Genomic DNA, 12,305 nt, shown 5'->3' on the forward strand with positions numbered 1-12,305 from the left:
CCACAGTGGCCAGTGAATGGTTGGGAGGGAGCCACATCTCTAAATCCAGCAATAACAAATCTTGATTCATTTTTAAGAATTATTTACACACCTTAGAAGACCTTCTTCATCTGACTCACATGGATTTTATGAAAATTTCACTGTAGTATTTCAAGCCTGCCAAGGCCTCTTCCTACTCTTGTCCTGGTCAATTCCCCCCCCCCACACACACACTCACACCGCTGGCTGACTTCTCCATGTCCTGGGGGTGTAATTCACAGAGGAGGCACAGAGAGAAAAGACTTGAGGTTGCCAAGGAGGGTGGGGGGTGGGAGGGATGGATTGGGAGTGTGGGATTAGCAGATGCAAACAGCTGTATGTAGGTTGGACAAACAGCAAGGTCCTACTGCAGAGTGCAGAGAACTATATTTGATATCCTGTCATAAATCATAATAGAAAAGAATATGAAAAAGAATGTAGGTATGTATATATAACTGAATCACTTTGCTATACAGCAGAAATTAACACAACATTGTAAATCAATTACACTTCAATAAAATAAATTTTAAAAAATTCACAGAGGAGGCTGCCCTCACTCTTCATGCCTGAAAGGGAGGTGGGAAATGGGGAGGGTCTGTAGACGGGTGCTGTATAGGAAAACCTTCCTGTGAGGAAGCTTCCCTGGCCTCAGGGTGGGCTGGGCCCCCAGAGGCTTTCGCTATGCGAGTCTAAGGCGTCTCGTTTTACTTGCTCCATTCCTTCCTCCATAAATGCAAATCACAGCTAATAATATTACTTGACATTTGTAGGGCCCTTTGTGTATCAGGAACTTCTGCATCCTTTTATCACTTGATCTTCACAACAACCCCAGGAGGTCTCAGAAACACAGCACAGACTCACGTTCACAAGTTCCAAACGGATTCAAAAGCTGTCGGGTTTATGGAAGATCAATGGGCAGCTTTCTTCCATGTCCGCCGAAGGTCTAGCAGCGGTGGATTTCTACCAAGACAGTTTTGCGTACTACATCAAGAAGATCATTTGCCCTATTGAGCAGCAGACTGTGGCATGGGATGAAGGGAGAGGGCTTGTGCAGTCTCCACCCAAGGGAAACTCCACCTTAGGAGAAGGGTAGACAAGCTCCTGTCCAGGCGGTGCGTACACTCATGGAAGGTGGGGGAGTAATAATATATAAATATTATTTATATAAAATTAATAATAATTTTATTATTTCTAATAAAAATATTAGAAATCCTTTCTAAATTTGTCCTCATCCTTATAAAAATTCTACTTTTTGTGTGTACAGATATGTTAGTCCAGCGACATACACATATATGCCGTACATCATTGTAAATAAATGTACATGCCTGTATTAGGAGTCTGTGATGCTGTGCTTGGTGCAAAGTTTCAGGACCACTCCTCTGGAGGATCTTCCAGTTCTGAGGTTGTGTGAGGCCTTTATTCCAAAGTCAGTCTCTGAAATCCTCCCTATTCCTGCCCTTCAGCAGTAAAGCATAAAAGGCATGAACTCAATCAACCTCAAAAAATTGTTTAATAATTTTTTAAAAACATGTATGTGTGTTTGAGAGGGGGGGGAGGAAGGAAAGAAGGAAGGAATGAAAGAAGGGAGGGGGGAGAAATAAGAGAGGGAGAAAGAGATAGAGACATAGAGAGAAACAGAGACAGACAGAGACACCTGGCTCAAATGCCCCAGGAAGCACACAGAGATCAGCAAGTGGAGTTGCACAGAATCAACAGCATATAGCAGTTAAGAATAGGAACTCTGGAGTCAGATCTGAGCTCAAAGTCTCTAAATTTCAATTTCTCCAGCTACAAAATGAGAATACTAACTTCCAAACATTGTAAATTAATTGGGGATTAGATAATGTAGGTGCTTAACACAGTGTCTTAAACATGGCAAACACTCAATAAACAGTAGCTATTATTTGTGAACAATAATTTTTTAATTAGCAGGATCTTACAGGAAATAAGAATCCCACCTCCTGGGCTGCTGTTGGAAGTTCACAAAATATCTGCTAAAGGAAGGGGTTCGGGTCTCATTTTTGTTTTTTTGCCTGTGAACTATGGAGAGAGATACAGGGGGAAGAGCAAACAAAGTTGATGTCAAATGATTTTGGAAACTACTTTGGAATGTGAATGGGCTTTTAAAACAGGAAGTTGAAGAAACATAAATGAGTGAACCAGAAATGTATGCATATAGCAATTAGAGAGCAAACCTCTAGGAAAGCACAAAACAAGTTCTTGGACAGAAAACCTGTGTTCTGGCTCAGCTCTACCACTCAGAGCTTAAAGATCTGAGCACATCTTTAGAGAGATGAGCTGAGAATACCAAGTTGCCCCACATGTAGAAAAGATGACCCTCCATTCTCAAGACCAGGAAACCTCTGCTTATTGTGAACAACCACATGTTTTTCTTTAAAAGGTTGGGCCATGAAGATCTGGTAACACATCTTCCTTCCTTCTTCATGCTGTTAAGGAACTCAAAGTGAAAGCTCTTAGCCCTCTCTAGCAATGGTGCACAACCTTACGGTGTGCATTTTGTGTGAACTGATATGTGTGGACGTGCTCTGCGAGCTCTAAATCATGAGTCAGGCAAAAGCCCAGAACCGTGAAGTATGCTGATGGGTGTAGGCAGAAGGGGTGGGGAACATCCCAGTGAACGCCGAGTGAGACTGGGACTCTCCTATTGGAAGAGAAGCTTCTGGATCAGTCAGTTGTTGCTAGAGCACAGCACAGATGGCACAGCATCCAGGACCCAAGGATTGGCCAGGGAACATTGTTATTAAGTCAGAAAATTATACTCCTCTTTGCTGTAATGAGAAATGGTTTTGCCCTGATACCGCTCAGAGCTGCTGCAACGATGGCAGGAACTGGAGAAGGGTCAGCTAGGCAGCAGCACAAGAATTTGTGTGAATGGGTCACCCTCTGCTCTGAGCAGACTGTGCCCAGCCATGGTATTGGGTGAGACCCTTCTCTCCAGCCCCTGCTGCTCTCCTGTCCCTTCTTTTCCTCCCTATTTTAGATTTGAGTCCCAAGCCAGCCTGCTAAATGCCAATGGCATAGTTGTGGGCAAGAAACCTTCTCTGTCTTGGACTCAGTTTCCCTCTGTAAAATCAAGCACGGAGCTAGATGAGGGTTCTTAACCCTTTTTGTGCCATGGATCTCTTTGGCATTCTAGTGCCCTCAGAATAGTGTTTCTCATGTATAAACTAAAATACATAGGAGTGCAGTGAAAAGCAATTATACTGAAACATGGTCATCAAACGACGTGTAAAAAGTCAAAATCAGATATTGTCACATATATGCTTCTATACTGATGCATTAAATAACATGATCTAGCAGTAGGTCGAATAACTACTATAATTTCAAAGCAGTGATGCATACGAATGATATTTTGAGGCATCTGAAACAATGGAAATGAGATTTGAGAATACTGGTGATTTCTGTTGAGGACGAAGAGTCACAGGTAGTGCTGACACTGTTATAGTTTGTTGCCTCCTTCATAATCAGTGGAAATTTCTGTTAGTAAAATTTCAGTTATTAAAAATAAAGACATCATTTTTCTCCCATCCAAATTCATGGCTCCCCTGAATCTAGCTAGCTAAGGACTCCATGGACCACAGGCTAAGAACATCTGAACTGACAATCTCTGAAGTTGCTTCTGACTCTGAAATAGCTGGAGTCCACAGACTTGGATAGAATAGGACGTTTAAGATAATGGGGGTGAAATGTTACTATCCTAACAGCTGACACCTATTGTAAGGTGGAAACTGATTTTTGTTTAGAGAACTGCCTTGACCTGTCTCTTGAGGTAAGCTATGAGACCCTGAGGACTTGCCTAGGAGAAAAAGGCATCAACAGCAAGAACTAAACTGCTCTGTGTAGCACATGCCAGGGACTGGGAGGTGGAAGCAGAAAGAACTCCGAGGGTGCTGGTGAGCAGCACGGAGGAGACTGGGATTGAAACTCCCCTTTGGCCCAACCTTCATTGAAGTCATCTACACATACAAAGGAAATAAGGGAAAGTGCTGAGTTCTCCTTCCGAGTCAATGTGATGTAGAAAAGGAGAGTCTGTATGGCCCAGTGAGTTGCTCCAGAGGTCTGAACCAAAAAAGGTCATAAAAATAAAAGTGCTCTGGAAATGCACAGAAACCCTGGGGAACACATTAGAATGAGGGTTTGAACCTTTGCAGTCTAGAGCATATGGGACAGAGTGATCTTGCTGAACCCTGGGTTCTAAGAGTGTGGTGCTGGGTCCAGCATCAGCAACATCTGGGAACTTGTTAGAAAGGCAAATTCTCAAGGCCCACCCCAGACCTCCTGAATCAGAAAGTATGCGGGGGTAGGGGACCTGGCAAGCTGCGTTTAGCCCTGCAGGCAATTCTGATGCTCATTCAAGCTTAAGAACCCCTGCCATTGGCATTATTACGTTCACCATGGCATCCCAGAGTCATATACCCCCTAGAAGTTATCTAGTCCGATTTCCCACGCATAAAGAATCCCTGCCGGCACTCAGTCTTGCAGAAACCCTCTCCGAGCCTGGGGATATCAACAGTGCCCCTCGCCCTACACAGGGGAGAGCTGTCCAAGTCAGAAAAGGCTTCCAACCAGGGGGAGCTCCCTAGCTAACATTTCTGATGAAAGAATGTTCATGCCCCTTGGCCTGGGGCTGCCCTCTGGAGCTGCTTCTAGAAGAAGCCCTGCAGGAAAGTGAAGACTGCCTCTTCCTTCCTGGTCCCTCTCACACCATGGCTCAGGACCCCTAGTGGTCATCCTTTGAAGAGCCTCCATTTAATAGTGTTTCTCTTAAAACAGTGTCCAGAGCTGGAGGCAGAGGGCAGGCCAGGGCCAGGGCCAGCAGGACGACTGTCTCCTTTGATCTGTACGTCTGCCTGCTGTCACTGCACGGCATCACATAGCTTGTGTTGAAGTCTGCCCACAGCACTCAACCAAGAGGGAGGCTAGGCCCTGAGGACAGATGGAGCCTTTAGAACCCCTGGACACTAAAAATACTCCCCCAGCCCCACAGGAATGTAATTGAAAATACGAGTAACAGCAAACCATTAAGTAAATATACAGAAGTAGAGCTACATTCTCTCATTACAATTATTTTTATTTTATTTTTGAAATATCAAATATCAATTTTTTAAAATTTTATTATAACATAGTTCAGATGCCCACAAATATTTAAAAAATTAAAGAAGGGCTTCCCTGGTGGCGCAGTGGTTGAGAGTCCGCCTGCCGCTGCAGGGGACACGGGTTCGTGCCCCGGTCCGGGAGGATCCCACATGCCGCGGAGCGTCTGGGCCCGTAAGCCATGGCCGCTGAGCCTGCGCATCCGGAGCCTGTGCTCCGCAACGGGAGAGGCCACAGCGGTGAGAGGCCCGCGTACCGCAAAAAAAAAAAAAAAAAAAGAATTAAAGAAACCAAACTCATATAGTCATCACTCAACTTAAGGAATAAAATATTTCCAATACTGTTGAAAAAACCCGATATACGATTTTTCAAATAATTCTACTTTATTGCTGCTTGGAGCCAATGGTTCTCAAGTTTTGCTGCACACTAGATCCACCTACAGCTTTAAAAATCCCAATGGTCTCTACCCCAAACCAACGAAATCAAAGCACCTAGGAGTGGACATCAATCGGGGTGTTTTAAACACTGTGGGAGACTCCAGCGTGCTGCCAAGACTGAGAACTCCCTCCCCCCACCCCAAGGGAGGCTGCTGGGGGGGAAGGTGAGATGAGGCCCTGAAGCCCGAGTGGAAGTGTGCTCTGGTTCTTGTCCTCTAAGGCAGCAGTCTCCGACCTTTTTGGCACCAGGGACCAGTTTCGTGGAAGACAATTTTTCCCTGGACGGGGCAGGGGGGGTGCGGGGGGCAGGGAGACGGTTCAGGCGTTAATGCCAGCGATGGGGGGCGGCAGATGAAGCTTCTTGCTGGTTCCCCTGCTCACCTCCTGCCGTGCAGCCCAGTGCCTTACAGGCCATGGACCGGTACCGGTCCCCGGCCCCGGGGGGGTGGGGACCCCCTGCTCTAAGGGATTCTCAGTGGATCTACTGGGTTGGCCAAAAAGTTCGTTCGGTCGTTCCATCACACCTTACTGGAAAAAACGCCAACTAACTTACTGAAAACCCCGGACGAACTTTCTGGCCAACCCAATCGATCTGGAGTCGGCAGGCCATCCCCACATTTTTGGGAAGAGCCTGCCATCTGCTGGCCCACTGAAGGAAAACAGGCAGCTAACTTAGGTCTAAGGAAAGACACTGGGGTCAAGTATCGGGCACTGAGCGTGTAGAGCACTTTCTCACACAGGACTCAGGCATCTGCCGCTAAGGCAGCTCTGGGAGGGGGCAGGGCAGGGAGTGTAGAGTGACCTTCAACTTGCCGATGAGCGGCTCTGCAAGCCTGCAGAGCTGAGCCAGGCTGGGAGCAGGAGGAGCCCCTCTTCATGGCCCAGGAAGGAAAATGCAAGGACAAAGGGGGAGGGGATCAACCAAACAAAAGGATTCCTAAGACAGAGAAGACATTTAGCCGGGAAACACCCTGGGAAGAGAAGCGGGTGCTGCCTAAGAACCAGGAAGGGCACAGAGGTGATGCACACGTGCCACTAGCTCCAGGTCCAGTGGTTGCATCAGCCCTGTCGTAGTTCATTCCCACAGTGGTTTGTTTGCTGTTCTCTCTGCCTGGGACAGTCCTCCTTGCCCTAATCCCGGTCATTTGAGCAAATATTTGTTCAGTTTTCAGGTCTCAGTAAACCACAACCTCGCTTCCACCAGGAAGCCTGCTCTGACTGCCACCATCTCCTGCGCCCTGTCCTTGCCTCCTGTCACTTGGTTCTGGAACCTCCTGTTTACTTGTTTACTACTTACTCTCTGGAGGGCAAAGTATATGAGGGCAGGAACCTCATGGCATTACATCCCCAGCACCCACCCCAGTGCAACAGAAATACTTGTTTATGGAATTGATTTTTCTTATGGCAAAATCGGACACTAATCTGAAGACAAAAGGAAAGTGCTTTGAAACATACTCCCCCTGAACAATGAGGCCTCTCTAGAAGTAAATTGAAAATAATTACCTTTTCTATTTATATATATATATAACCTGGGGGGGGCAACAAATAATCTTATTTCCAGTTGGCATATGTTATAAATTAACTCTTTTTTTCACCCATCTATGCTCCAATTAGTAAACAAACATATGGTAGACAGCTACTGTTTCGGGCCTGTCCAGCATCCATTACCATTCTCCCTTACCGTAGTAAGAACACCCTAATTTTATTTTGGGGAAACAACCTCCTCCATTCTCTATGTGATTCATTCAGGGCAGCTGACTCCATCCCCAGGCCCAGGTGTGAGTGTGTGACTCAGGCCTGGCCCATCACTGTATTCCAGCAGCCTCGCACGTGACTGGTCCAGGGATTAGTACATGACCCAAGTTGACCCAGTGAGATTTAGCCCTGGAGCTTCTGCTGGAAGCCCCGGAGAAAGAAGATCAGGAGTACTGAGCTGGTGGGACGTGAGCCTAGACCTGCTGGCAGCCATACTGTCACCATGAGGGGAGAAGCCCACAGAGTGAAGCCAAGCAAAGAAAAGTAGAGCTGAGAGAAGAAAGGCAGAGTCTGCAAGGCAGACATCATTTTGATACTGGCACTCAACCCAGAACTTTTTCTGGAACTTTCCATTACATGAGCTAATAAAGTCCCTTTTACCAGAAATCTTAAGAGCGTTTCTGTTCCCTGTAGCTGAATGAGTACCAGCTAACAGAGAAAGCAGAACTGAGAATGTGACTTTTTCTTTCATTTTTTTACAACGTCAGTATATCATTTGCAAAACTTTTAACACCGATCAGGAAACTATTATTAATAAGCTTTACCATTATTATGAGATTCCTCAATGTATCACTTAAAAAGAGACACATGGTCATTTGACCCCATGGTCTTCAGTGGTGCAGGGGTTCTCAGGTTTGGGGAGCCACAAGGTACCCTATTCTAGGCTTTGCTCCCTCAGTGTCCTTTTCCCTCCCATCACCAGCACCCCAAGCACGTTCCAGCCCTGCTTTCCAGAGAAGCAGCTGTCTCTGCCAAGGAGGTCGCAGGCTGCAGCCTCCCAGGCGGCTCTCATGCACCGTGATGGGTTCGGCTACCCGCCTTCACTGCGGTCTCCCTTCTCCTGAGCTCAGCAAAGAACTAGCTGTTGCCAGCAGGGCTGTGGACATGGACCCGGGCTTCTTCTGCAGGACCTCAGGCCTGTCAAACTCCACCACCTGGGAGGCGGAGAGAGGAGGGGAGGGGGCGGGGGCACAGCTGAGCTTGGTCCTGAGGGACCTGAAGGCCTCTTGTGGCACCGGCCTGGGCACCATCCTCCCAGTGGCCCCAGGGGTGTCCCCTCACCTTCCCGTTGCTCATGACGAGGATGCGGTCACAGTTGAGGATGGTGGTGATGCGGTGTGCGATAATCAGCACTGTGCAGCCCCGGATGCCTTCACGGGTTGTGTGCTGGATCAGGGTGTCTGTCTCCAAGTCAGTGGAGGCTGTGGCCTCATCAATAAGGATGATGTGATGGATACGAAACGGGTGTGAAGGCAGCCTCCTCTGGCCGAGACCTGGGTCTAGTCCTGGGTCTACCACTAGTTCACCAAGTACCTTAGCTGGAAAATGAGATCTTTGGACTAGGTTCAAAACCCACTTTGAGGGCTTCCCTGGTGGCGCAGTGGTTGAGAGTCCGCCTGCCCATGCAGGGGACACGGGTGCGTGCCCCGGTCCGGGAAGATCCCACATGCCGCGGAGCGGTTGGGCCTGCGCGTCCGGAGCCTATGCTCCGCAACCGAAGAGGCCACAACAGTGAGAGGCCCGCGTACTGCAAAAAAAAAAAAAAAAAAAGAACGGACTTTGAGTTCTAAGTTATCCATCACATTATGAAGAGAATGTTGTCTCAACCAAGAGCTAACTATTTTTTAGTGACCAGAAAATTAAGTTCTTAAAAATGAAAATGTGCCAGTGGCAACTTCTTGTTTTATGAACCAGTTTCCTATTTGTCTGAATTAACGTAGAGCAATGTTCCCCAAAGTGGGGGGCCACTCTGGGTGCCACTCTGGGTGGCACAAGAAATGGTGTAGCCAGTATATGGATAAAGGTACTTTTTACTTTAACATTTTTGTATTTCTTTCATTAACAATATGCATTAGAAAAATCTAACTAGCACAGAAAGTGTGATTTTACAAATGCTACCATATGAGATGAGGCCGTTTTTTAAAAGAAGTCATCACGAGTAAATCATAGGGTAGGTGGTACGCAGATATGACAAAAATCATTAAGTGATGACTCAATTTTGAGAAACTATATAGAGAAATCAGCTTTCAAGCCAAGTGGCTAAGTAACTGTGAAATACGGAACCGAGAGGTTAAGAAAGTGCTACATACATACCACAAGTCCTGTCACCCCTCTGTCTTAGCAAGAGGGAGCAAGTCCTCCCTCCTCTGAAACTTTCTCCCTGCTTCTGGCCCTGTTGAGCTTTGCCTGCTCTTCCCCACAGTTCTGAGAGTCCACAACAACATTTTTTGCATTGCTCATTAATTGACCATGTTGTGTGTTGCATGTGCGTGTGTATACGTGTGCAAGTATGTACATACATGTGCATGTGAAGGTGTGTGTATGTATGTGTGTGTGTATCACCCCACTTGTCAGGGAAAGTTGGCTCCTAACTAGCCCCTGTAGTACCTGAAGTTACAGGTGAAATATTTGGGAAACCTCAAGAAACACTGTCAGATGAAACTTTAAATATATATATCATTTTGCCCCAGAACAGCTGTCATCTGATTCTCAATTCTAATAAAGACGAAGGAGTATCCTGCATCCAAGTTTTAAAAGGAAAGTACAGTGGGCAGTTTTGAGTGAATACGTTTCTAGCCTTGTGGCTTCGTGTAGGAGAAGCGTGTTGGGGCTTGGCTGTGGCAGTTGGGATGCCAAGATCTAGAGGCCCAGGTGGAGAAGCTCCCCCCTCCCCAGGCAGGTGTGCATGGAAATGGCAGAAAGTGACACAGCAAACCCTTCTCAGATTTGTGGACAGAACCCAACATGGCACCCAGAATCCCATGTGCCCGAGGGAGAAAGAGCCAGTGTGTTTCCCACGCCAGGTATCCCTTGGACCCCTCACGCCTTGCCAGCTCTCACCTTGGAGCTGCGGAGGAGGGCCTGGGTGATGCAGAGCAGCTGCCACTACCCCACTGAGAAGTTCGAGCCATTTTCCACAACTTCTGCTTGTAGGCCTTGCGGCAACTTTGAGATCTGTGATATTGGGGAAGATGACCGTGCACCACTGTGGGGTGAGCCCTAACCAATCCCCTCGTACCTCTCCTGTCACATTCTGACACTCCCCCAAACCCCCGTCTGTCTGTCTTTACACTCCAGCCACTGGCCTTTCTCTTCCTCAACTGTGCCTGTCTCCCGCCCCTCTCAGGGTCTTTGCATCTGCTAGTTCCTGTGCCTGGAATGTTCCCTCAAAGATTGGTGCCCAGCTGCCCCCTCAGTATTTGGTCTCAGTTAAATGAGCATCTTTACAGAGGCCCTGCCTGGCCACTCACTGCAGTCTGCAGGTCTCAACACTACTTACACAGCACTTGCCTCTGTCTGAAAGCGTCTCTCCTGAACGTAAGCATTGGGAGGGCAAAGCCGTACCCACCTTGCCCTTGCTATGCCCTCTGAGCTGGAACATACCTGGCTTACTGCTGGTGTCATCAGCCTTTATGCTTTATCTAGGGGTCCCAAACCATCTCCTCCCGCGAGATGATTTAATCCATGCAGAATGAGCGGAGCCCAGAGGACCATCAGGCTAAGACCAAGAATTCAGACTTGCAGCTACTCGCCATCTCGCTCAAGGACGTCCTCTCCAAGGCATCCCAGATCTGCTCATCTGTGCGGTGGTCAAAAGGGTCCAGGTTGAACCTGCCTCAGGAGAGGAAGAGAAGTGTTCAATAAGCACCCTTGACCATTGAGCGGTCTGCCCCCCACACAGCAAGTGACCAAGGATGGTTAGAGCTGGATTACCAGGTCCAGAGAAGCACATTGAACTCCCAAGAATGGTCTTTCTTGTGCCTTCCCAGTACCCCTTCCTTCTTCAGGCAGCAGCCCCCAAGTTGTTTGGAGGCTACCTCTTCCCCAGCCATCAAGCCCATGTGGTCCAGGTGGAGCTTCACCACCAGCATCAGGGTGGAGCAAGGACTCAGTTAAAAGCAAACAAGCACGCGGTACTCCCTGGCCACAGAGATTGGCTAGGGGTGGGAAGAGAACCAATCAGAGTGTATCTCAGGATTTTGACAACAATCACCAGGAAGGGGGCTTGTTCTTTCTCGCTAACTGAACAAGAGAGGCCGCAACCATCTCATCTTGGGAGTGGGACACATGGCGCCCCCCAGGGCCCTCATGGGATCCCAAGAATGAAGCCAAGGCAGAGTGAGTGGGACCCTGGGCCCTTGAATCAGCCTTGGCCTTCCCAGTATTGTGAGCCAAAAGAGGCCCTTTTAGCTTAAGCCACCTGAAGTGTGTGTGTGTGTGTGTGTGTGTGTGTGTGTTAGCATATACATAACATAATACTTATCATTTTAACCATTTGTAAGTGTACAATTCAGTGGTGTTCAGTACATTCATAATGTCGTGTAACGATCCACTAAAACTCACCATCACCAATAAAAACTCTGCCCATTAAACAATCTCTTTCTTCCCCGCCCCCTCAGCCCCTGGTCACCTCTTTTCTACTTTCTGTTTCTATGAATTTGCCTATTCCTGGTACCTCATTTAAATGGAAATATACAATATTTGTCCTTCTATGTCCGGCTTATTCCACTTAGCGTAATGTTTTCAAGGGCTATCCACGTTGTAGCATATATGAAATTTTCACTCCTGTTTATGGCTGAATGATATTCCATTGTGTGTATATATCACATTTTGTTTATCCGTTCATCTGCTGACGGACATTTGGGTTGTTTCTTCCTTTTGGCTCTTGTGAATAGTACCATAAACACGGGTATATGAATATCTGCACAAGCCCTGTATTCAACGCTGTTAGGTGTATACCTAGAACCAGAATTGGTGGATCATACGATAATTCTATATTTACCTTTCTGAAGAACTGCCAAATTGTTTTCCACAGTGCCCGTGCCATTTTACATCCCCACCAATAGTTCATGAGGGTTCCAATTTCTCAACATTCACACCAACACTTATGTTCCTTTTTCTTTTTTCTTTTCTTATTATAGCCATTCTAGTAAGTATAAGGTCATGTTTTCTGTCTCTTGCAGTGAAAGAATCCTAACT

General features: G+C 47.2%; 1 protein-coding gene across 1 annotated transcript in view; it reads right to left on the bottom strand.

Moving 5' to 3' along the window:
* Nucleotides 1–10,819: 10,819 nt before the first annotated feature.
* The window catches only part of LOC149744629 (ATP-binding cassette sub-family C member 11-like), a 63,536-nt gene continuing 62,050 nt past the window's right edge, over nt 10,820–12,305 (bottom strand). Inside the window, exon 25 of the mRNA XM_089902472.1 lies at nt 10,820–10,937. Within this exon, the coding sequence (XP_089758598.1) occupies nt 10,820–10,937 (118 nt within the window). The remainder of the gene's footprint in view (nt 10,938–12,305) is intronic.

Source organism: Delphinapterus leucas, chromosome 20, assembly GCF_059928025.1.
Source record: "Delphinapterus leucas isolate spDelLeu-1000000601 "Yukka" chromosome 20, BTC_Dleu_Yukka2, whole genome shotgun sequence".
Taxonomy (NCBI): Eukaryota; Metazoa; Chordata; class Mammalia; order Artiodactyla; family Monodontidae; genus Delphinapterus; species Delphinapterus leucas.